Source organism: Podarcis raffonei, chromosome 3 (assembly GCF_027172205.1).
Source record: "Podarcis raffonei isolate rPodRaf1 chromosome 3, rPodRaf1.pri, whole genome shotgun sequence".
Classification (NCBI taxonomy): domain Eukaryota; kingdom Metazoa; phylum Chordata; class Lepidosauria; order Squamata; family Lacertidae; genus Podarcis; species Podarcis raffonei.
In genome coordinates, this window is record NC_070604.1 from 74,014,405 (window position 1) to 74,037,803 (window position 23,399).

At 42.4% G+C, this 23,399-nt stretch overlaps 1 protein-coding gene across 5 annotated transcripts in view; it reads right to left on the reverse strand.

The window, feature by feature from the left end:
- PDE10A (phosphodiesterase 10A) overlaps nucleotides 1-23,399 on the reverse strand; it is a 183,513-nt gene that overhangs the window by 135,780 nt on the left and 24,334 nt on the right. For 4 of the 5 annotated variants that reach the window (XM_053382370.1, XM_053382367.1, XM_053382368.1 and 1 more), the window contains exon 2: nucleotides 7,532-7,600. In XM_053382370.1, the coding sequence (XP_053238345.1) occupies nucleotides 7,532-7,559 (28 nt within the window). In that variant the 5' untranslated portion in view covers nucleotides 7,560-7,600. Of the gene's footprint in view, nucleotides 1-7,531; nucleotides 7,601-23,399 lie in introns of those variants that run through there. The other variant, XM_053382371.1, reaches the window with a different exon arrangement.

A 23,399-nucleotide genomic window follows, 5' to 3' on the forward strand; every position in this document is an offset into this window, starting at 1 on the left:
AAGGTGAAGCGACTGCCACAGCAACTCCCGATGTCGGCCTTTCTTTCCTCCTTGTTCCTGATGTAGCTCTTCCCTGGCAGGGAGCGGGTCTCTATTTCAGGGCCTGCCTCAGATGCCAAAATGGCTTGAGCCAGCACTGTACCACCTAGCTACGGCTTTTTGTGCTGGCCCGCTTCTAATTTGGCTGGTCACTGTGGCGATCACACAGGGTCCCTGGACGTTTCACCATCTATTGATCCCTGTGCCACCACTTTCTTTCTCGCTGCCACCACCCAGGCCCTACCTGGTACAATACTGAGCCCAATCAGGGTTAAATTGGAACATAAACTTTTGTTTGTTTATTGCCGTTTTACACGCGTGTGGTTTCACAAACGGTATTGGTCAATTACAAACATGGGGTGCCTATCCAGTCCTATAACTTCCGCTACCTGCTCTCACTCACTAAACCACCTCTCAGATATTTACTTGTCTTCCTAGTTCGTAACTGTTCCTGACTCAGCTTATTTTGCTAACTCAACCTCCCCAATCCCAATTCACTCCCACTCCAACCAACCACCCAACTCCCAATGCACTCCCCCTTTACCCCTCCCAGAGCTGGTTTTATAGTCCCTCTGACTCCACCCCCTGGGTTCTGATTGGGTAACCTGTTTAACTATTTCACCTCCAGCACTCTCATATGTTAACGTCACAGTCACTATGTGAACAGAACACTGGACTGGACTGGACTGGACTTTGGTCTGATCAATTAGGTTTTTTCTTAAATTCTACAGCTTAAAAAAAATGGCCCTACAGCATTCCTTTCCTAATTGATTTCTACATCAAGGATTGGGAACCTGTGGCTCTCCATATGATAATGGCTTAATTCCCATCAGCCTCAAATAGCATGGTCAGGAACGATGGGGGTTGTAGACCAAGAACAAATGGAGGGCACAGTTTCATAACTCTGATCTACAGGGATTAAAGATGCAGACACATAAAAAGTCATCTTCCTTGTTTCACATCCTTTCCAGAATTATTCAGGGGAAATTGCCTGTGCTGCTTATGTTTCCATGCAAGTCTTTCTCTTAGCACTTAACAGCTTTCTGACTAATTCTGAATTAGTTTTATGGGGGAGGGGGGAGAAGAAGATGATTTCAGTTTATCTGCACTCCAAACATTTTCCTGCTTGACAGCTCTGCCAGTGTGGGGGAGAGATCTGTGATGGCTTGAACTCACGCAATAGAAGTTACTTTTGAAATGTCTTAGCTATTCAAATGCAGATTTTGCTAGCACCACGTATCTGAAGAATTTCCTATACAAACCTGTGTAGGATTTTATTTAAAGCAGGTGTCTGCCTTTTTCAGCATTTGTTTACATGGCCAAAGAGACACAAACGTGTTCTTTGCACATAGTGGTATGTACATGGCGGACTTGGAATTTCATGTGTGGATGCAATAATCTCTGCAAGAAAATTATTATGTTCAAAATGGAGAGGACAGAAACAAGACGGTAAATGTAAATCAGCTGGAGGAAGTAACTGTCTTTTATGTCCTGAGAATAATCATCTTGCTGAACCACAATTGTTACACAATTGCAATTTTTAGTCGGTGGTTCAGTCATCTTCCCTGTCAAATTGTGCTTCTGTTGTGTGAGGACAGCACAACTTTCCAGTACCCAATCAGCAAGATACAGTCACTGGGAAAAGTGCATTTCTTCTCCTAGCTACTATGTACTAATGACTATATTGTGAAATTACCCTGAGTCAAATACTGTTCATTTTTTGGCACAAAGAAGCGCTTTGGAGGTTAGGAGCTTCCCAAGCTTATCTTTTTATTATTTTTATTTTTATTCTTTTCCATTCTCCCCCCAAAAGATCTTTATTGAAACTTAACATATATACATAATAACCAAAGTTCCCAATGATTCACTCACATAAAATATAATATCTACCGGTAAATTACAACAGCTACTTAATTATACACTTAATTATAAAACCCACCACCCACCCTCTACTTCCTTCCACAGCAATTTGACTTTCTTTATATTTCTTTCTACCTTTTTTCCTTGTATTCTATAATAAATTATTTTTGTTACATTCTGATTTTTCCTTCTTTCTTTATTGGTTTTGTTGTTGCTTACATTTTTTATTCTAAGCCTATTAGCATGTCATTTTTAGAACAATATTTTGACATATAATCTTCGAAAAACTTCCACTCCATTCTTAACTTTTGATTTGATTGATATCTTATAATTGAAGTTAATTTTGCCAAAAGAAGCGCTTTGCAGATTGGGAGCTTCCCAAGTTTATCTTTTTAGTGCTGCCCTCCTTCCAGATAATCTGCTGCTCTAACACCATTCTTGTTTTGTTTTGAAACCACAGCGTCCTGATAGTAACAGCAGCATAATCACACAGCTGATTAGCTTTAGCAATCTGACCTAACTTGGGGAAAGTAAGATAATTCAGAATTAAGAAAATGCTCTCGCTCTGAATGAGCTTCATTTGTTCTCAAAGGCGTTGTCAAGGAGGTGACTATGTTGCTGCTATGAAGAAAAAGGACAGAGGAAAGGAAAAGTCGTGTTTGGAGCTTCAGCCAGTCACAGCTGCAAAGAGATTCACAATGGATGCTGTTTCCTGAATGCTAGGTGTGTGGAGGGCACAGTGATGAGGGGGTGCCTTCTCTCTTCATTATCTCTGGGCAATCACTGAGTCACTGAAAAAGGAGGGTGCTTTTCATGGCGAGAGAAGAATAAAAGTCTTCAGACCACCCACTGGCTGGCCTGCCTTGGTTTGGCTCGACCCAACTGGGGCCATCCTGAACCTGAACGCTTCAGGTTACAGACTCTGCTAACCCAGAAATAGTACCTCAGGTTAAGAACTTTGCTTCAGGATAAGAACAGAAATTGTGCAGCAGCAGCAGGAGGCCCCATCAGCTAAAGTGGTGCTTCAGGTTAAGAACAGTTTCAGGTTAAGAACGGACCTCCGAAACGAATTAAGTTCTTAACCCGAGGTGCCACTGTGTGTGTGTGTGTGTGTGTGTGTGTGTGTGTGTGTGTGTGTAGTCCCTTCACCCCCACTTTTGTGTCACATCTTGCTCTATGAAGAGCAACACTTGACACGATAAAGGTTTTGTCCAACTGTAGATTGGAGGAGGGTTTCTTACGTACCAAAATCTTTGCTTTTTGTTTTACAACCCAAAACTACATTGGAACATAACCAGAAAGGAGTGGGAGGAAGCCAGAGTTGGCAATTCTTGAAATAATTATTCTTGAATGAGTGAAATAATTCTGGTACCTGGGGGAGGGTTAGAGGTAGAGCCCCCCCAGTGCATCATTTGCGGCTCTGTGGCTTTTTTGCAGGAATTGGGTCTGGATTCAACACATTTCTGTTAACTGAGAATTGTATGTAACAACATACAACACTTTTTTGCAGGCTACTAACTTCTGTGGGCTTATTTAGTTGGTTATATTCACCAGTGCTGTGCGGCCCCAACAAAACAACACGCTAAGGGGGGAAAGCCTATTGTGTTTTTCTGACAACTGGCCCAGAAACATGCCAGCCAACCCTGGCTCCTCCACCCCACCCCGATTAGCTGAAAGCCTACTGACTGCCTGCTCCTGAAAAGCTAATTATACATTTCCCCCCATTTGTAGCACATTGTTTTCCTTTCTGCTGTGTGTGCAGGGTACGCTCATAACAAAACAGCATTTTCCCCAGCCTTCCAAATATTATTCTTCCATGACTCCACTGAATGGATGCGCAGGCAAAAGGGTGTACAGTCCAGAAGAGAGAACAGTGCAAAGGCAGAGACACAGAAGCCGTGCTGCCCTCTAGTGCACAAAATAACAATAGCATTTGGAGCATGCTATTTTCTATAGAAAGCACAGAAAAGGTAAGTATTTGTGAGGAGATATAATAAAGCACAAATGAAGGCATATCCTTGCCACAATTAATCTATAAGATCCTTCTTTGTTCTCAATGTAAACACAATGAGCAAAACAGCAATGTACATTTTGAATCAAGTAAAATGGCTCCATACAAGATCACTTGGGTGAAGGTATTTCATTCAGTGTGAGAAAATTTCGTGAACAGGTCTGGTTCTTGCAGTACACCCATCTTTCAACCCTGTATGTCTTTTGACCCTTCACAAAATATCCTCATGGACGAAACACATGCAAGCAAAAACAAATGCCCCCTTCTCTACCTTTGCCATTTGTTTGGGCTACAATCCTAAGCATACTTACCAGAGAGTAAGCCCCATTAAACTCCATGAGACATTCTCCTGAGTAAACAATATTAAGATTGCATTGTGAGATTCAGAAGTAAGAGTGTGAAATGAAAGGGGAGACGGGTCGATTGAATCTTTTGACCTCATAGTCATACTGTGACCCCTAACTGGCTGTGAAAATAAATACAAATGCAGAGGAAAGAGAAGATCGGGATGGTGTGCACCACAGCAATGGGGAGGGCAACTGGATTGCAATGGACAATATCACAAAGCGCCTATTTACTTTTTTTAATCCTTCATAATAATTATACAACCATGTCATAAACACAGTGAGATCATTGCTTTTTTATTCATTGAAGGGATTTGTGCCTTTGGCTTGTGCACCTACCAAGCAGATCCATTTGTTTATAATAATAGTCACTCTGTGTGCAGAAGCAATGAGTCGGCTGAGATAGAGGTGGTCCTGATAAATCATGGCACGTAGCCTGAGCCATAGCAGTGAGGAGAGCGGTGCTCTGCCATCCATAAAAGGCATCTCCTCATTGTACAACATTCTGTGGAGTGTATGCGGCCTGTTATTATTAATACCCATTCCTGTAGCACTTTAAATGTGGAGGATCCTTTAAAATCTCTCCCGGTTCATCCCAGTCATCCTGTTTATGGACTATTCCTTTTTACATGAGAGCAACTGAGACACAGAAATGGGCCACCCAGCATGTATGTGGTTGTACAGAGGTTTCACTCAAAGCTTTCCAAGCCAAAATCCAACATCCAACCCACTAAACCACAAACAGGCCCCTTTTTCGTAGGACTATCCTTCCTGCACACTATTAATAGCATGCACACTTCTTCAGATACACTGAAGAAGTATCTGAAGAAGTGTGCATGCATACGAAAGCTTATACCCAGAACAAAATTAGTTGGTCTCTAAGGTGCTACTGGACAATTTTTTTTATTTTTATTTTTTTATTTTGACTGCATCAGACCAACATGGCTACCTACCTGAAACTATTAATAGCAGTTTTACATTTCTATGCATTTACATTGGGCCATTTATCAGTTGCTTCAAGCATGTGTGTGTACATGTGTGTGCAATATTACATTTGCATCCCTTTCCATCGCAGAACAATAGCAAAGCCGTCGAAACCAAAATAAGCAACAGAAAGAGCATGTCAAAAATTACTCTTAAAATCCTTCACAGAAAGCACAACATTCCCAACCAAACTGTCAAAATTCAGGCACTGGTGCACAGAGGAGTAGCAGTGACAGCTTTACCTTCCTAGCCAGAAGAGAGAGAAATGTCAAATGTCAACAGTCAGAAAAACCTTCAGATGCAGCTCTTGCTACCCAAGGGTGTGTGACCAGGTAAAGGTAAAGGGACCCCTGACCATTAGGTTCAGACGTGGCCAACTCTGGGGTTGCGGCGCTCATCTCGCTTTATTGGCCGAGGGAGCCGGCGTACAGCTTCCAGGTCATGTGGCCAGCATGACTAAGCCGCTTCTGGCGAACCAGAGCAGCGCACGGAAACGCCGTTTACCTTCCCGCCAGAGCAGTACCTATTTATCTACTTGCACTTTGACATGCTTTCGAACTGCTAGGTTGGCAGGAGCAGGGACCAAGCAATGGGAGCTCACCCCGTCGCAGGGATTCGAACCACTGACCTTCTGATCGGCAAGTCCTAGGCTCTGTGGTTTAACCCACAGCGCCACCCACATCCCGTTTGTGATCAGAAGAAGCATTAAATACACTGAGGAGACTGTTGTAGGAATCAATGTGGGGTGGCTCTGCCCTACTCCACTACCCCAGCCTGCCACTGGATACATGCTTCAATTTAAATAAGTCTCTTACCCAGGCATGGTGAGAGCATTTACTAGCAAATCCATAAGACAATTCCAAATTCTCAAGGATCTGAGCGGCAGTATCTTGAAATGGACTATCTGGGTATCAAAAGTACTGCTCAGAACAGTTTTCAAATCCTCTATCTTTCTTGGGATAGCAATTCATGTTATGGATGCACCAATGTTCACTTGTTCCAGTATGGGAGTGAATGCAATGCTTCCGGGCCACAGTATTCACTGAGCTCACACACATGCACACACCACATTTCCTGATAGGCTTTTGCTTCAGTGCCATTCTCATTAAGCCGGGTCTTCTTCTCAGGACCAATGATTCCAATCGATAGAGAACCACACAATGCTTCTTTCATCAGCATTGCCCCAAGTTTTGAACTGATGGGTTTAGCTCCTTTTCTGGCTCTGAATTGTCACAGCTCCACCTCATCACACATCCTGTTTCTAACCTGAATAGTGAATGTATGGAAGATCTGCCGTGCCCCCATTCCTGCGTTATCTAAGTGTCGCATGCAAGTGTGGCAGTGTGGGTTTTCGATTGCTGTTTCCAAAGGCTGTTAGCGGCTCAACTCTTTGCTGCTGTTGAGTAAAAGATACAGGTAACAGAGGAAGTAGCATTGCTTTGTATCTCTTTAAATCTGTCGCAACTGTGGTTGCCAATAGATGCAACAGTAACCCACCCCAACTCCAGCAACCCACAGAACATCAATGATACATTGCAGCAAAATTCAAATAAACCTAAAATGACAACTATCACGGAAAGATGAAAAAAACAAAATCACTGCGGAGGAAATGAGCAATTTAGTGAAAGTATCTCTGAAGAATTCCAGATTGAGAAGAACGTCAAGTTATAAAACTTAAATCACATCATATTAACACTATATGGAGAAAATAACTTGATGAGGCAATGGCCCTTTATAATAGCTAGGAATGTAATTCAAAATTATTTTGGCATGTTTCTATTGATATATTTTATTTTATAAGATATAGATAATTAGTTGGGTTGTGCCGAATATTCTCCATATTCTCCAGGTCAAAAGCACTACTGTAGGTCATAGGAGAATTGCTTGGGGATATTTTTAAAATAATTTGCTTGGGCAAATAGTCATCTTTTCTATCCTGTTTGGCACCATTGTTTCCCACCACTGTTTTGACGCATTGTTTCTCAACTCTGATTATCCCTTCCTTCTGCTTCCCAGACTGGTCACATGCAGGACACCAGCCAATCACCATATAGTAAACAGGATGATGTCACAACACAAAATAGTCAGATATAGCCATGTGATTATGTCACTGATAGCAAGAAAGGGCAATAAGAATGAAACAAACATTTTTGGAAGCAATGCCAATGAAGCTATTGAAAAACATGAGTGCTTTTTTAACACTGCAGAAAATGATCCTAATAAATTCAGCTCAGCCCTTCTAATTACTGTTATTTTATTAAATTTCCAAATAGCAAATGATTATATACTATACCAGTTAACTGCTGCAGAGTGCGCTGCATCAGGCATTTCTGTGCCCCAAAAGTACTTTCTGAGTTTGTTCCTATAAAGATAGCAAACAAAAGAGAAGGGTCACAACATCCTTAGGGAAAGAGTCAGGGAATTCTAGTTTTAAATTCTACTGTTTATTCTTCCTTTTCTTTCAGTCATTGGTGCAAACATTTTTCTCCTTCACTGTTTGTATTTTATTTTTAAAAAAATACTTCTACATCACCTTTCTAGGCAATGCCTGTCCAAGGCAGCTTACAGCAGTAAAAAAAATAATACAAAATTTCTAATGAATGGGATATAGTCTCAAGTGCCAAGTTCACACGAATAATAATTGCAGAACTCACATACCAATCTCACCATCATCGGTGGTAATAATAGCAGCGGCAATAGTAGTATTTAGTTATTTAAATGTTATTAAATTCTTTCAACATAGAACTGCATCCCATAGATAAATAGAGAGGAAGAGACACGGTTACAGAAAGCAAGGACTGAACATTCCATGCATCAGCTGATGCATGGAGAGTTCAATCCTGCTTTGTGCCTCATCTCTGCCCACCCCGGTGGGATGACCCATCTGCTGATTTTGTGATGTCAATAGGATGTCAGGTGACTGGGAGGTGGTGGGCCAAAATAGCTTCTTTTAAACTTCTGTGTCCTATACAGTATTACCAGTAAATAAAAATTATTGTGGGTATATAAATAATATATTGAAATGCTGTTGCATGACAAATATTTCCTATTATCCTTGCTGAAATTTGAGAGTCCAAAGTCTGCCACTGCTGCGGATCCTGCCTGAAGTGGCTGTCCCTTTGCCTTATGGGGGTGGCAGTCCTGGGGGTGGGGGTATAAAGATCTGGCCTGCTGGTCCAAAAAGGTTTCCCATCCCTGCCATACAACCTACACTGAGTAGAGGGTTGAACTAGATGACCTCATGGTCCACTCTAAAATTACATCATTCTATGCTAGCATAAAGATAACTGCATAAACTTGGGAAACAAAACGAGGGGATACAAAGCTTGTCCACTGCAACACCACATCATAAATAATGCATTCCCAGCCAATTCTGTTTTGAAGTTCCTACTTGGATAAAAAGAACTAAATCAAAAACCTTCAGTCAACAAGCTACATTGATTTCTGTACAGAATTATTATACAATAGACTTAAAATTCCAGACTTTGGGTTAGACTGTTGACTTGGGAGCAAACAAATCTTGGGCTTAGCAAGTTATTTATGAAAATATTAAAAAGATTCTAATCCACCCTCCAATAAATTATGCCAAATATTAAATTGCCAGCATAACAGCAAATCTGTCCCCTACTCCTCTAATCCAGGCTGCTTTTCCTTCAAAGCTTATTTCACTACTAGGCTACACAAACATGTGTGTCTTCCAATCGACCATGTGTTGCAACAGACTGCCTGTTCTTGGTGGGCAATTTAGGACAAGATGCAAAAGTCTATGAAGAATAGTTAGAAATGAAGCAGTGGTGTCCAGATTTTAGTGATAAAAGTGGGCATTAAGTACACACTCGCAGTGCAATTAAACATACGTTTTCTTGGAAGTAAGGCCCACTCTATTCAATGGGACATCCTCCCTAGTATGTGTGCTTGGGATTGCAGTCTTGGACTACAGTCTCCTCTTATATGGTCATGTCCTGCTTATAGGCTTCCCATGAGCATCTGCTTATGTAAAAAATGCTAGGCTGTGGGCTCATCCACACTTCCTAGTTGTCCTATGCCTAGAAAGCATGAGGTTGAGCAGTTGAACTGCCATCCAGCATACTCCTTCACTTTTGGTTGACTTCTTGGTCCTGAAGGAGCATCTCCACCCCCATCGTTCAGCCCGGACACTGAGATCCAGCGCCGAGGGCCTTCTGGCGGTTCCCTCATTGCAAGAAGTGAGGTTACAGGGAACCAGGCAGAGGGCCTCCTCAGTAGTGGTGCCCACCCTGTGGAACACCCTCCCTTCAGATGTGAAGGAAATAAGCAGCTATCTTATCTTTAAAAGACATCTGAAGGCAGCCCTGTTCAGGGAAGTTTTTAATGTTTAATGCTGTATTGTTTTTAACACTCAGTTGGAAGGCACCCAGAGTAGCTGGGGAAATTCAGCCAGATGGGTGGGGTATAAATAATATATTATTATTATTATTATTATTATTATTATTATTATTATTATTCAGTGGGATTGAAGCAAGTTGCCTCCAGACTGCCAGTATTTTGCAACAATTCAATTAAAGCAAATACTGGGAATGTAGGCAGTTCAAAGCACTCTGCTGTTCTAGCACAACAGATCCACTTTTTAAATTAAAAAACCACAGACTTTTGCAGCTAGGAAAATGATGGGGAATGCACTGAAAAGTGACAGATGATTGACAAGAAGACACGTAACTACCATGCAAACAAATCAGAACGAATTCAGGATGAGTGCTCAAACTAGAGAACCCCCCTGCAAAAAAATCAGAATGAATGCTCCTTAAAGATGAGACATAGCCTTAACTCTGCATAAGCTTTGTGCAGATGAATCAGGATGATAAAAAAATGATCACAGGTTGGAGAATCAGCCCATGAGGAAAGGTTGCAACGTTGAAGACTTTTTAGAAATGTGAGTAAGATAAAATTTATAAAACCCTGCATGGCATGGAGGAAATTTTTTATGCTTCTCTTATAACACTAGAACTCATGGACTAGAACTGCAACGAAGCTGAGTGCTAACAGATGGTTAAAAGAAAATACTTCTGCATGCAGCACATAATTCAATGATGGAACTCACAGGAGGCAGTGATGGCCATCAACTTGGATGGATTCAAAAAAGGATTAGATAAATTCATGGTGTAGAAGGTTGCCAGTGGCTGCTAAGTGTGATGGCTATGCTCTGCCTCCACAGTCAGAGATGCTTCCAAATACCAGTTGTCGGGCATCACAAATGCAGGGAGTTATGTTGTGCTTGGGTCCTGTTTTCTAGCTTCCCATAGGCAGCTGGTTGGCCACTGGGACAACAGGATGCTGGACGAAATGGGTCATTGGTCCGTTCCAGCAGGCTCATATTATGCTCTAAAGCTCATTACAGGTTGTCTGGAGGAATCTATCTGCAGAATTCCATAGAGATATCTCTGTGTGGTTGTTGTTTAGTCATTTAGTCATGTTCGACTCTTTGTGACCCCATGGACCAGAGCACGCCAGGCACTCCTGTCTTTCACTGCCTCCTGCAGTTTGGTCAAACTCATGCTGGTAGCTTCAAGAACACTGTCCAACCATCTCGTCCTCTGTCGTCCCCTTCTCCTTGTGCCCTCCATCTTTCCCAACATCAGGGTCTTTTCCAGGGAGTCTTCTCTTCTCATGAGGTGGCCAAAGTATTGGAGCCCCAGCTTTGCGATCTGTCCTTCCAGTGAGCACTCAGGGCTGATTTCCTTCAGAATGGAGAGGTTTGATCTTCTTGCAGTCCATGGGACTCTCAAGAGTCTCCTCCAGCACCATAATTCAAAAGCATCAATTCTTCAGCAATCAGCCTTCTTTATGGTCCAGCTCTCACTTCCATACATCACTACTGGGAAAACCATAGCTTTAACTATACGGGCCTTTGTCAGCAAGGTGATGTCTCTGCTTTTTAAGATGCTGTCTAGGTTTGCCATCGCCTTTCTCCCAAGGAGCAGGCGCCTTTTAATTTCGTGACTGCTGTCACCATCTGCAGTGATCATGGAGCCCGAGAAAGTAAAATCTCTCACTGCCTCCATTTCTTCCCCTTCTATTTGCCAGGAGGTGATGGGACCAGTGGCCATGATCTTCGTTTTTTTGATGTTGAGCTTCAGACCATATTTTGTGCTCTCCTCTTTCACCCTCATTATTATGACACCTTAAATACTAGCAAATTTATTTCAGCATAAATGTTTGTGGTCTACAGCCCAATCCATCAGATGCATGAAGAGTTATCCCCATCAGGTAATGTTTATACATCTGATGAAACGGACTGTCATTGATTAAACTTATCCAAGAATATAGGTGCTAGTCTTCAAGATGAATCCTTGTTATATATGCAGAACGGCAGCATAACTAGTATGTTTCTATTTGCTGGAAGCTTGCCATTATATTATAGTGAATCCTTCTAAGATAATGTTCCAGAAGTTCCTAACTTTACTTTCATTGTTTTGCGGTATAGCATACATAGCATGCCTTCTTCATAAGCGAAAAACCTCTCTGTTTTATGAGTAAGGAAGCAAGTTGCCAGAGGTGTCGCAAGTGTACAGGCACTGCTTGTTAATGACACATTGCTGGTTATTCTACAGGGACCCTACTGTTCTTTTTTTAAAAAAAGCCTTTTGCCTCTGCAAGGTGCACAAACTCTTTCCCCCTTCAGAACTGACATCTGATGAAAGGTGTTGCCCCAGGATTGCTGAGAGGTGATGCGTTAGTTTTAAGGCCCGCTTGCTGGGTGGACTCTTTCTTCTTCTCTTGGCAGCTCTCACAACAAGGTGCTAGGCTGTGTATTAACATTCTGAATCTTTGCTGTTGGATTTGTTAGCATCAACAAAGATTATAAAGTATAGCATAGAGACCTTTGCTGTTCCTAAGCCAGCTATTCCTCCCAACGGAGATCAAAGACAAAGCATGTTTTGGCACCCAAATTTTATTCCTTCGAAAATACATAACTAGTATGTTTCTATTTGCTGGAAGCTTGCCATTACATTATAGTGAATCTATATTATTAGCATGTTCTGGGTCTAAGATGAAGCAGTTGTTCAGTACAACAAAATCCTCACTTTTGTTTTGGGTGATCATGGAAATACCATTATTCTTTCTGTAGCAGATTTCTCTTTTTGGAATTACAGGACTATAACTGGTAGACTATACCTCCCATCTTCTTCATTCAACCATTTTCAATGGCAAAGTGTAAAAACGGAGCATTAAAATCACCAATTGTTCTATTCTGAACTCCACATTTCATGAAGAAACTGACTGGAGATTGTTTTAATATACTTAATTATATCCCATCTTTCCTCCAAGGAGCTCAAGATGGCGTACTTAGTTCTCCTTCCCATTTTATCCCAGCCACAACCCTGTGAGGCAGGTTAGGCTGAGAGAGGGTGACTGGCGCAGGGTCACCTAGTGAGCTTCATGGCTGAGTGGGGATTTGAACCCTTGTCTCCTAGGTCCTAGTCCAACACTTTAACCACTACACCACACTGGCTCTACTCTCCTATTTAGAGAGTTTACACACTGCTTCACTGATTCTGCAGGACTGGTAATTTTTGTTGTTGTTCATAAAGTCCTGGATTGCTCTTTGGATTTGGAGGGGGGTCAAGAACAAGGGGGTCTTTGTCTTGTAAATAATCATCATCATCAACCTTTTATTCGACCGTCAGTCAGAAAAAAGTACATTTGTCAATACACAGTTAAAACATCCAGGAAGATTTTAGAACTTAGCCAACACTAAAATGGGCTAAACAGATAGCCCCATATCAATACAGTCTTGCAACACTTAAAAGCTAAAAAAAGAAATTTGGCCACCAAGGAAGGTATAGCTCTAGTGACATTATTCAGCAAGTGTAAGACCTGGTTTTCTCTGGGTAGGAAGCTAAATTGACATAGGAATGGGTCTATAAAATTTTGTCTAAGCTCTGCATAAGAAGGGCAAGTCAAGAGAATGTGTTCGGTGGACTCAACCACACCCATGGCACAATGACAGGTTCTCTGGGCGTATGGTACTCCCCTGTACCTTCCCCACAATATTGCAGAGTCAAGGACATTTAATCTAGCCGCTGTAAGAAGTCTGCGGTATTCCACATAGTGGATTTCTGCAAGGTAGGGGGCTGGTATGGTCCGATAAATCTGGTCCCCTAGGAACATCCCTGGTTTTACCTGGGCTATGTCCTCTTGTCTGGCAATGTCACTCAGTCTCCGGGAGATCACAGCTCTAGCTTGATTGTACGTCATAGACTCAAAGTAAAGGTGAGACAATCCGCAGGATTGAACCTCGTTAATGACCTCCCTTTCCCACGATGATTGGAAATCGTCCCTCAATATCAAGGGGGCAATACCCACTGGTTTAAAACAAAGCTTGAGCCATAGCCAGAGCTTCGTCTTCAAGGCCACATACCGTAGAGCTTGCCAGCCGACCTCTAATCTCATAACTGCACCCGCTACCGAGGGGGGAATCCTAAGAATGGCTCTAAGGAATCGCATTTGGATAGAATCCAGTTTCAAAGAATCCCTACGGGAGCCTAAAGAGATGCCCACCAAAAGAAGGGGGAGGACTTTCATTTGAAAGAGTCTCAAAGTTATCTTCACTGATTGAGCCTGATTCTTAGCATATAGAGATCTAATCTGGGTGGCTGCTTTAGATGCATTAGTTGTTATATAAATCTCTATGGGCCAGAAAAGACCTATTTGACCGTATTACTTGTCCCAGATATTTAAAGCAGTTAACCTGCTCTAGGGGGATCCCGTTCATCGACCATCGATGGAGTCTCGGTCGGGCAGAGAAGACCATGATCTTGGTCTTAGCATAGTTGGGTTGGAGCTCATGCTGATCTCAGTATTCATGTAGAGCTTGCAACATTCTCCTCAGTCCAATAGGGGATCTGGCAAGAAGTGCGGCGTCATCCGCATACAGAAGAACATTCAGAGATCGGCCTGCTAATTTGGGGGGGTGGAAAGCATCATTGGCCATGTGAGTCACCAGTGAGTTAATGTAAAAGCTAAACAACTAAATAAAGAATAAAGAAACACATTCCCTGTTTTTATGTACAAACTAAAATCAAGAGAAGGCAACAAAAGGAAACAAAAGGTAAAGAGTGCACAATGCCCCCCAAACAGCTTAAGCAGTCATGGCATTGTTGCTCATCTTATCAGAGACTGCAGTGTGGTAGCTATTGAAGTTGGTCATAACTCAGGCTATGCTTACATTTCAACAGAGCCTTTGCCTGTGTGTTCTCCTAAACATAACACTGTGACTAAATATTTTATAAACACATCCGTTTTTATTTTTTTAAAGATGGGTTTGGCCAGACATTCAAATATTATTAATATTTCAAATCTGCAAGCACTATGCAGAACAACATCCGGAGAATGATTCAGGCTAGAACCAAAAAGGACAGCTTGAAGAGTTGCCATATAAGCAAGAAAAAGATAAAGAAAAGACCATTGTAAAAAAAAAAACAGGCAAGCAAGCGTAAACTCCTGTCACAGACCTGAAACCTGCATGTGAGGATAGCTGATGGTTGAACAATTCAGGAAGTTACCGTACAGGCCTCCCCATCATGTCTCTTCCAGTCCCAGTATGTCACTGCTACTCTAGACAAACCCAGGACCAAACCAGGAACAAGACATTAAATGTAGGCTGACCATCTTTACAGAAGGCGCCCTTCTGTTTGAAGGACTGCGAGAGGGTCCTCTATCTGAAGGGTTGTCTGGCCCAAGTACATCTAAAAATAACCATAAGAAGAGAATGGCGAGGGAGGCTTGAAGCTAACCTGACCCTCTCCCCAGGTAATAGCTGGACAACAGACTGAACAGAAACATAGGTGACCTGATCATTGTCTTCAGGAGCCCCCAACTGCTCTCCTTTCTTATGGTTCTTTATCTTTAAACTGGACTTGGGTCATGTTATCCATCTTAGAATTGTAAAGTTGGAAGGTTCCCCAAGGGTCATCTAGTCCAACCTGCTTCAATGCAGGAATCACAACTGTGAGCCCACCATGTTCCAAGGGAGTCCAATCCACTGTTGAACAGCTCTTACTGTCAGAAAGCTTTTCTCTTTGTTTAGTCAGAATCTCCTTCCTTGCAGCTTGAAGCCATTGGTTCGGGTCCTACCCGCTGGAGCAGGAGAAAACAAGTTTATTCCATCTTCTGTGTGTCAGCCCTTTAGATATTTGAAGATGGCTATCATATCTGCTTTCCTCTTTTCCAGGCTAAACATACACAACTCCTTCAACTGTTCCTCATAAGGCTTGGTTTCCAGACCCTTGATCATCTCGGTCACCCTCCTCTACACACTTGTAACGTATTGAGTAGCTGGACCCATAAGCAGGCTGCTAACTTCCAGGTGTGTTTCACTTGTCAATTTCTAGTGGCTGCTCTTCCTCAGGCCCAGCTGTGTGATCCAGGTGGGGTGTGGAAGGAACTCACCTGGCAATCAACAGCATGGGCAGATCAGCAGCCAGAACACCTGCATACCATACTCACAGAGAACAAGACTGAGGCTCATTTTGAAACCAGCCTTTGCAATGCACTTAGGGTTGCCATGTGTCCTAGACACATTCTCTTTTCAGGGGGAAAATTTCTGTCCAAGAAGATTTTTTAAATTTGCCAAAATGTCTCTGGCTGTACTTTCTGGATGAGACACAGACATAACTGGTGGATGAAGACTTCCTTTCCTCTTCTCTTCTCCTCCTCACTCCACCCCCTCCCCAAACAATATATCACAAGTTCTATAGCCTACATAGAGTAGGGGTATTTGAAATAAGAGCCATTATAGCATCCTCTTTTTTGCTCTTCAAAATATGGCAACCCTACACTTACTGCACAATTCACACTGCACAATTCACCCACCCACACCTTTCCAATTTTCCTGGAAGCCTCAGGTTTATTAAATGCCTGACATGACACTGCAGTTGCCAAGTTCAAGAAGAAGGTGGCAATGATTTGCTTTACTGATACAGAATGAATTTTCATAACCATCAATCAGACACCACATTTCTCAACACTATTATTAAGAAATCTGACTCTCTCCTTGGCTCTGTGCCCTACATTAAAGTGACAGCATTTCACTCTAGCAGGCTTATGAAATGTTAGACTCTGACCTAAATGGCCGACTCTTTATATGGCAATATGTATTATTTCTTTTAATGGTAATTCATGCTGTGGAGGTGGGGGGATGATTCGCTGGTTTCCCACGTGAAAATGTGTCAGCCCCCAACTGGTGAGAAATGCTGGTTACAGCCCTGATTTTGTTCTTATTATATTCCCTTTGTATAAGGCTATGTAGGCGGTGGTCAGGGAATTATTTTCCATTCCTTCTCTCATGCCAGAATGAGGATTAGCACTCTAGTCCATAGATCACTGCACACAATGGCAGTAGTATATGCATTTAACTGCATACAAGGACCTCTGCATGGTCACCCGTGTAACTGACTGATGCTAGGCTCCCCCTTAAAAAAAAAAGTAGAGTAAATAAAAATCAACATGCATTTCCAATGATAAATATTCACTTTGTTTTCTTAAACACAGAGTCTCAGGGTGATGGTACCCAGGGAATGTGTGCTCCTCCAACAGCTCTTCTGTTTCAGTTCCGCTTCTACTGGCATTCAACTCAAATGCTAACATCTTCTATTTGAAGGGCTGCTTGGTCCAAGTCAATTTAAATAACCATAAGAGGAGAGAGTACCGGCCTTGAAGTTGCCCATCAATAGTTAACACATGAACAGCAGACTATTTGCTCCGTTTTTGCTATGGATAAAACATTCAGATTAGCAAAATTGAGCATCTGTTGCTCTACCTACCGCAAGGTGGCAGTAAATGATTACCGGTAGATGAAAGATGCTTGAGCACCCAAACATCCAAGCTACCTCTTTTTCAAGTATTCTAGACCAGTCAGCCTCTTGTGGCATTTGTTTCATTTCAACTTGCGTCTTGTGATCCTGGAACTAATCTGTGCAAAATCCTCACTTATACACGCTTCCTTTCTCAAAATTGTGGCTTCGGGAATTTTAATTTTTTACAGCACTGAATAAGTGCAAACACACTTCATACCCACAAACCAGCCCAAACATGTTGATGGTATGCATAAAGGAGGGAAAAGGAGAGTGTTTATATGTGAAATAGCTGGCACAGTGCCTTCCTCATATTCTAACCTCCTCCCCCCCAAAAAAAAAAATAGAAGAGATTAATGAGGTGGACAAGGTGAACACCTTTATAAATTCAGATTTAAATCAAAAGGAGCAACTTCCATAAAGCTGGATGAGTGGATCCACTGCAAAAGCAGCTTATTTAAGCTTGCATCCTCTAAGTAGGAGGAGTGAGGCAATGCCTGACAGGAGAGGCAATGTAAGATATTTACCGAGATATAAATAAAGGACACATGAATATGAGAACAGTATAGATTTAAGAACATAGGAAGTAGATCGCTGATCACATATTGCAACAGTTCCTTCCATAGTGCAGAAATGAAAGGTATTCTGGCACCAATTAGAAAGCATAGCAAAGTTACTCTCTGCCTATTGACATCAAAACAAAACAAAAAAATTTCTTTCCAGTAGCACCTTAAAGACCAACTAAGTTAGTTCTTGGTATGAGGTTTCATGCGCATGCACACTGTATCTGAAGAAGTGTGCATGCACACGAAAGCTCATACCAAGAACTAACTTAGTTGGTCTTTAAGGTGCTACTGGAAAGGAAAAAAAAAAATTTGTTTTGACTATGGCAGACCAACATGGCTACCTTTCTGTAACTGGAACTATTGACATCAGTTAGGCACCTTTGCTGTACTCTTTTTGATAAAAAAAGTGCCATTTCTGAAGCAAGGCTCGGGAATGCCTAGCTTCCCCCAGCCCCCAAAATGCATTTAAGAGTAGGTATCCAATACACAATGTGACAAATATATATGTCATCACACAGGGAGCTGGGGAACATTTTCTTTTTGTTGTTTATAAACTTTGGGTTTGCACTTGGCCCGATTATCAGGACTGATGGGAGATGGAGTCCAACAATGTCCACAGAGGGCCATAGATCCCCATCCCTGATTTAAATGATGCCTGACTGACTTGTAAGGAGTGGCTGATCCAGCCAGAAATTTCATGACTTTTCCAATAGACTAGAGGTAAAGACAGGGGGGGAATGAGCAGGGAGAGTTCTTTTAGGAAACCTATTGGCTCTCTTTTCTAAACTCAATTTCATTATGTGATGCTATATGGAGTGAGAAGCCAAGAGCAACGGAACAACACAAGAAAAGAGGGGCTAAATTTTCAGGGGCATTTAACCAGCAACTTGAGATTTCAATCTGTCTGGAATTACCTCCACCAGATAAAACAGGCAAGTACTTTTGTCACACAGAGAGACACATGCAAGAAACACATGCACACACTTGAGAGAAACTTGCATTTTTCTTTCAAGATTAAGAACAAAACTTTTGAAGAAAATGTGCAGCACTGGGCAAGTCAGGATTTATTCTGGGATGTCATCCTTGTAAGTGTTTCTCCTTCAGAAGATGGTCATTCTCTTGGTTTCGCTCAGCAATCTAAGAAAGAAATGATTTTTGCAGTCTTCTTCAACCTTTGTGCTACAAAAATAGACCAAGCATGCTGATGTCATACTGTTGCTCAGCAACCTGTGCTGGTTGTTGTTTGTTGGGCTTTTCTTTCTTTCTTAGTGTCCCTGTTCTCTCATTTCTCATTGGCCTTCACAGCAGTCAGTCTGCAGAAACAGCACAGCCCACTAACATTGCAGTAGAATCCATTTGCAGGTGACTATTTGAAAGAGAGATCACTGTGACTGTAGGAAGGATCAAACTAAGGGGAAACTGCTATAAAAAAAGGATTTGCTGAAAAAGATTGTGCAGCATCCTCTTACAGCAGATGTTTAACTCCTCAAACTTCATGAATTGCTACAGAAATGAGGAGAGTTTGATCAGACTAGGCTTGCAATGCTAGTTTACCTACGGAAGCTATTTCAAGGAAAATTCCTTTGCCCCTGAAAATGGAATTCCTCTCACAAGTTAGTTCAAGAGTCTCAAAAGTTGATGGGTCTATTTTTGGGCCTGTGTGGTCTGCTTACATACACCCTATGTACATACATATGTACATACATATGTACATACACACAGGGGTGTGGAACCACTGTCAGACTGAGTGCTCCATTCCCATCTAGGCAAGCTTCTGGGAGCCACATGGTTTTAGCAGGTGAAGCCAGGTGGGGCCAGAAAGTGTGTAACGACACAAAGGAATATTTAGCTGTCACTCCTGCATTGCAGGGGGTTGGACTAGATGACCCATTGGCTCCCATCCAACTCTACAATTCTGTGATTCTATGACATGCAAATGTTTTCATTGTACAGCAGGCTAGTTTCTGCACATGCTCACATATTGCTCTCCAGGGCCTCTCAGAGATCCAGAGAAGCCACAGCCACTTCAAGCTTTGGAGGCCCCAACCCATAATCAAAATTAAAAACAATGAGCCAACACACAAAAACAAAATAAGGCACACTCGCAAACCCATTCAAGAACTAAAAGCTGCTTCCTGGCCTGCTTCAGACTCAGAGCAAAAAATAAAAATGATTCGCATGAGAGCAAGTCTGTGAACAAAACACACGGACTGAACGGGAGAAATCTGCACAATGGAAACTCCTCTGATTCTCAGATATTTAGGCTGCAATCCTAATCTCACTGATTTGGGAGTAAGCCTCACTGAATGTAACAGAATTGACTTCTGAGTAGATATGGTTAGGATTGTGCTGTAAATTGCTGTGCAAAAAGCATGTTTAGAATATGGTTTGTGGGGCAGGGCTCTTTTAAAAGAAAATTTAGAACTGCCCAATGGTATCGAAGGTACAAACATGAGTTTGACCAAACTGCGGGAGGCAGTGAAAGACAGGAGTGCCTGGCGTGCTCTGGTCCATGGGGTCACGGAGAGTCGGACACGACTAAATGACTAAACAACAACAAATGGTATGGAATTATCGTTTGTGTCGACACACCTGTGCATTTTCCTTGTGTGTGCATGCATGCTTTCTTGCTTAGAGTCACATTCCATGATATTTAGAATCCTACACAGAGAGGGAGAAAATTCTCATAACTGGGATTCAGACAGTGCTAATACAGAAGATTAGTTATAGTCAAGCTTTATACAAGAGCTGTATTGAAAGAGGCCAACAATATTTGTGATGGATATTTTAAAGAAGAAGAAAATAGGAAGCCACATAAACACTCAGGCAGTACAACAGGCCTGCGGGCTTCAGCTCACACCCTTCTTAATACACCACTTTTCATACTATTTAAAGAAATACTGTAGTGGCCTAACACAAAATGGCCACCACCTTGAAAAGAACAGAAAATGAAAAGAGGCAGGAATATAAAATTTTAAAAATAATAATGATTATTTCCCCTCCATATTATCATTGGTAATAGTAATGATGATAGTAATGATGATGATATGCTTCTGCACTCTGCTCCCCAACACCCCAACAACTTGGGAACAATCCCTCAAGCCTGATGTGGGGAAGGCACCAGGAAAAAGATAATGATTATAATGATGCCTCTGAACTGGGCTGCCCCACATAAACAAAACCAAACAACAACTTTGGAGAAATTCCTGCTGTGGAGCAGGCAGCAGGAACAAGAAAGGATTGTTGTATTGTCCCTGCCCCAATATGAGGTCCAACTAGAGTATCTGCTTCTTCCTCCAATTCCCACATTTCTAAAAAGCCGGCCAATATGCATATGTATTCACAAAATACCTCAAGTAGCTACCTGCCAACTGCTCCACGTGCCTGGAAGGCAGCAAAGCAAACATCTGCGCTTCCCCCCAAACCCACTCTCACACACGCAAAAGCTTCTTAAGTAGTTGTTCGACATGACTGGTAGGCAGCAAAACAAATACAAATCCTGACATGTCTTCTTCCACCACACACACACACACACACACACACACGCGCGCGCGCACACACACACACACACACACACACACACACACTTTCCAAATGCTCCTCTATGGCCAGGTCAATAGCCTGTTGCCTGTTTCACTAGGCCAGCAAAGTGGACAGGAGGCACATAAACTTTGGTGCTTCTTCTCTTTCCTTCCCACACCCCATTTTCAAAAAGCCCATCTGTAGGCAGCAAACCTCTCCCCCCACACACACCTGAAAAGGTCCCTCCATGGGCCAAGCAAAGCTGAGTAGAGAGCTGAACAGAATAAGACATAGTGCATTCTGATGAAATCTTCTGCAGAGTTCTAACGAAACAGTACATAAAGTGGAAAACTTGTGTATCACTTCACGCTGGAGGTGGGGCTCATATTCCTGAATGCTCTTCCAAATAAACAAAAAAAAGATGTGCATATAGAAAACAGCCTTTCTCCCATATACACTAATATTCTATGCAATAATATTTTTTTTTTCAGTATGAAGGGGCATTCAAATTCTTTGACACCCCCTCCACTTCTTCACCTGAAGTTGCATATTCCAGTCACAGATTTGGCAATGCATGTGAATGTCCACCATCAAATACAGTATGTCTCTGTATAATAGTTTCTGGGAATCACAAATGTTTGGGACAGCTTGTGCCCCTTGGGTTCTCCTTGCAGGCTTCCCATAGATATCTGGTTGACCACTGGGAGAACAGGATGATGGACCAGATGGGCTACTGGCCTGATCCAGCAGGACTCCTTTTATCTTCTTATGTCCTTAACAGGGCCTATACCACCCCTAACATTTTGCAGAAGCTTGGCAGCTTGTTCTAAATGAGTGAACAGCCTAGAACAGTGGTGTGAAGAACTGTTGCACTGAGCCTTCCACACTCACAAGGCAGTTGTCTCTTCCAAGCTGTCCAAAAGAATAATGCTAGAGGCATTTGCTAAAAACAAGGTGAACTGCTGCCTGAAGCACAGTTGTCTAGTTTCCCAGATGGTCCTCAAATCTGTTATTTTGACTCATGTTAAGACAAGACAATCAACCCGGACATTTGCAATACTTTAGGCTGCAGTCCCATGAAAACATACTTGGCAACAGTAGTTTCCATTAAAAATCAGTGAGGTTCACTTCAAGTAAATGCATTTTGGACTTGGCCATTGGTGAAAGTTAACCATATATGAAAACTGAGTAAGTGGCTGTTTAGACAATACAGTGGTACCTCAGGTTACATACACTTCAGGTTACAGAAACTCCGCTAACCCAGAAATAATGCTTCAGGTTAAGAACTTTGCTTCAGGATGAGAACAGAAATTGCGCTCCAGTGGCATGGCAGCAGCAGGAGGCCCCATTAGCTAAAGTGGTCTTCAGGTTAAGAACAGTTTCAGGTTAAGAACAGACCTCCAGAACGAATTAAGTACTTAACCCGAGGTACCACTGTACATAATTTTTACAGGAAATAAGCTTCTTTATTTATTCACTATTTTGGAATGTAGAGCTTCTCAGTTCGGATGGTTAACTTTTGTATGATGATGGACCTTTGAAATAATATAAGGATTGTTTAGCTGGTCTTCTTTAGTTGTACATGAGCACAGAAAACAACCAAATCTCTACATTCCAGGAAGTAAAGTATTTTTGAAAGATACTGAGGCAAGAGTGCTTTCATTCAGGAAGGAGAAGTCCAAAAACAGAAGAAGACTCCAGGTTGCGGAAGGCTAGTTTAGAGGCAGGAGTAGTTTCTCAGAGCCACTGAGGCACTGTCTGGCCAGAACGTGTCCCACATCTGCCAAAATCTATCCCCCTAAATTCCCCCTAAAACAACAACTCAACAACCCAAACCATGTGTAAAGGGAATTGGGGGTTGCTTGTGCGTAAAGGGTGCTGCAGCTCTAGGCAACGTTGCCTGGCTAAACCTTTCCCTGGCTGGACAGCCCTTTCTCCATGGCTGTGTCAGTCGCTGGCAGAATCCGTCAGTGGGCGTTTTCTGAACTTCTTCCAACATAAAAATTCTTTGACCCCAAGTCTCCGCCTAGCCTCTCTGCGCAGAAGTCTCCTGCGCAGAGTGGGCGTGCCCAACGGAGGTCCTGGGCTCTCCCCGCTGCTCTCTGTGGAAGAGTCTCGGAGCCCTCTCTCCGCAGTCTCCCCTTGCTTCCTGGTGTCCCTCCTATTTCCTTCCTCAAAGGAAGTTTGCTCTCTCTCCCTGCTGGTCCCTTCTCCTGCATCGTTAGGGAGCCTTACCTCCACT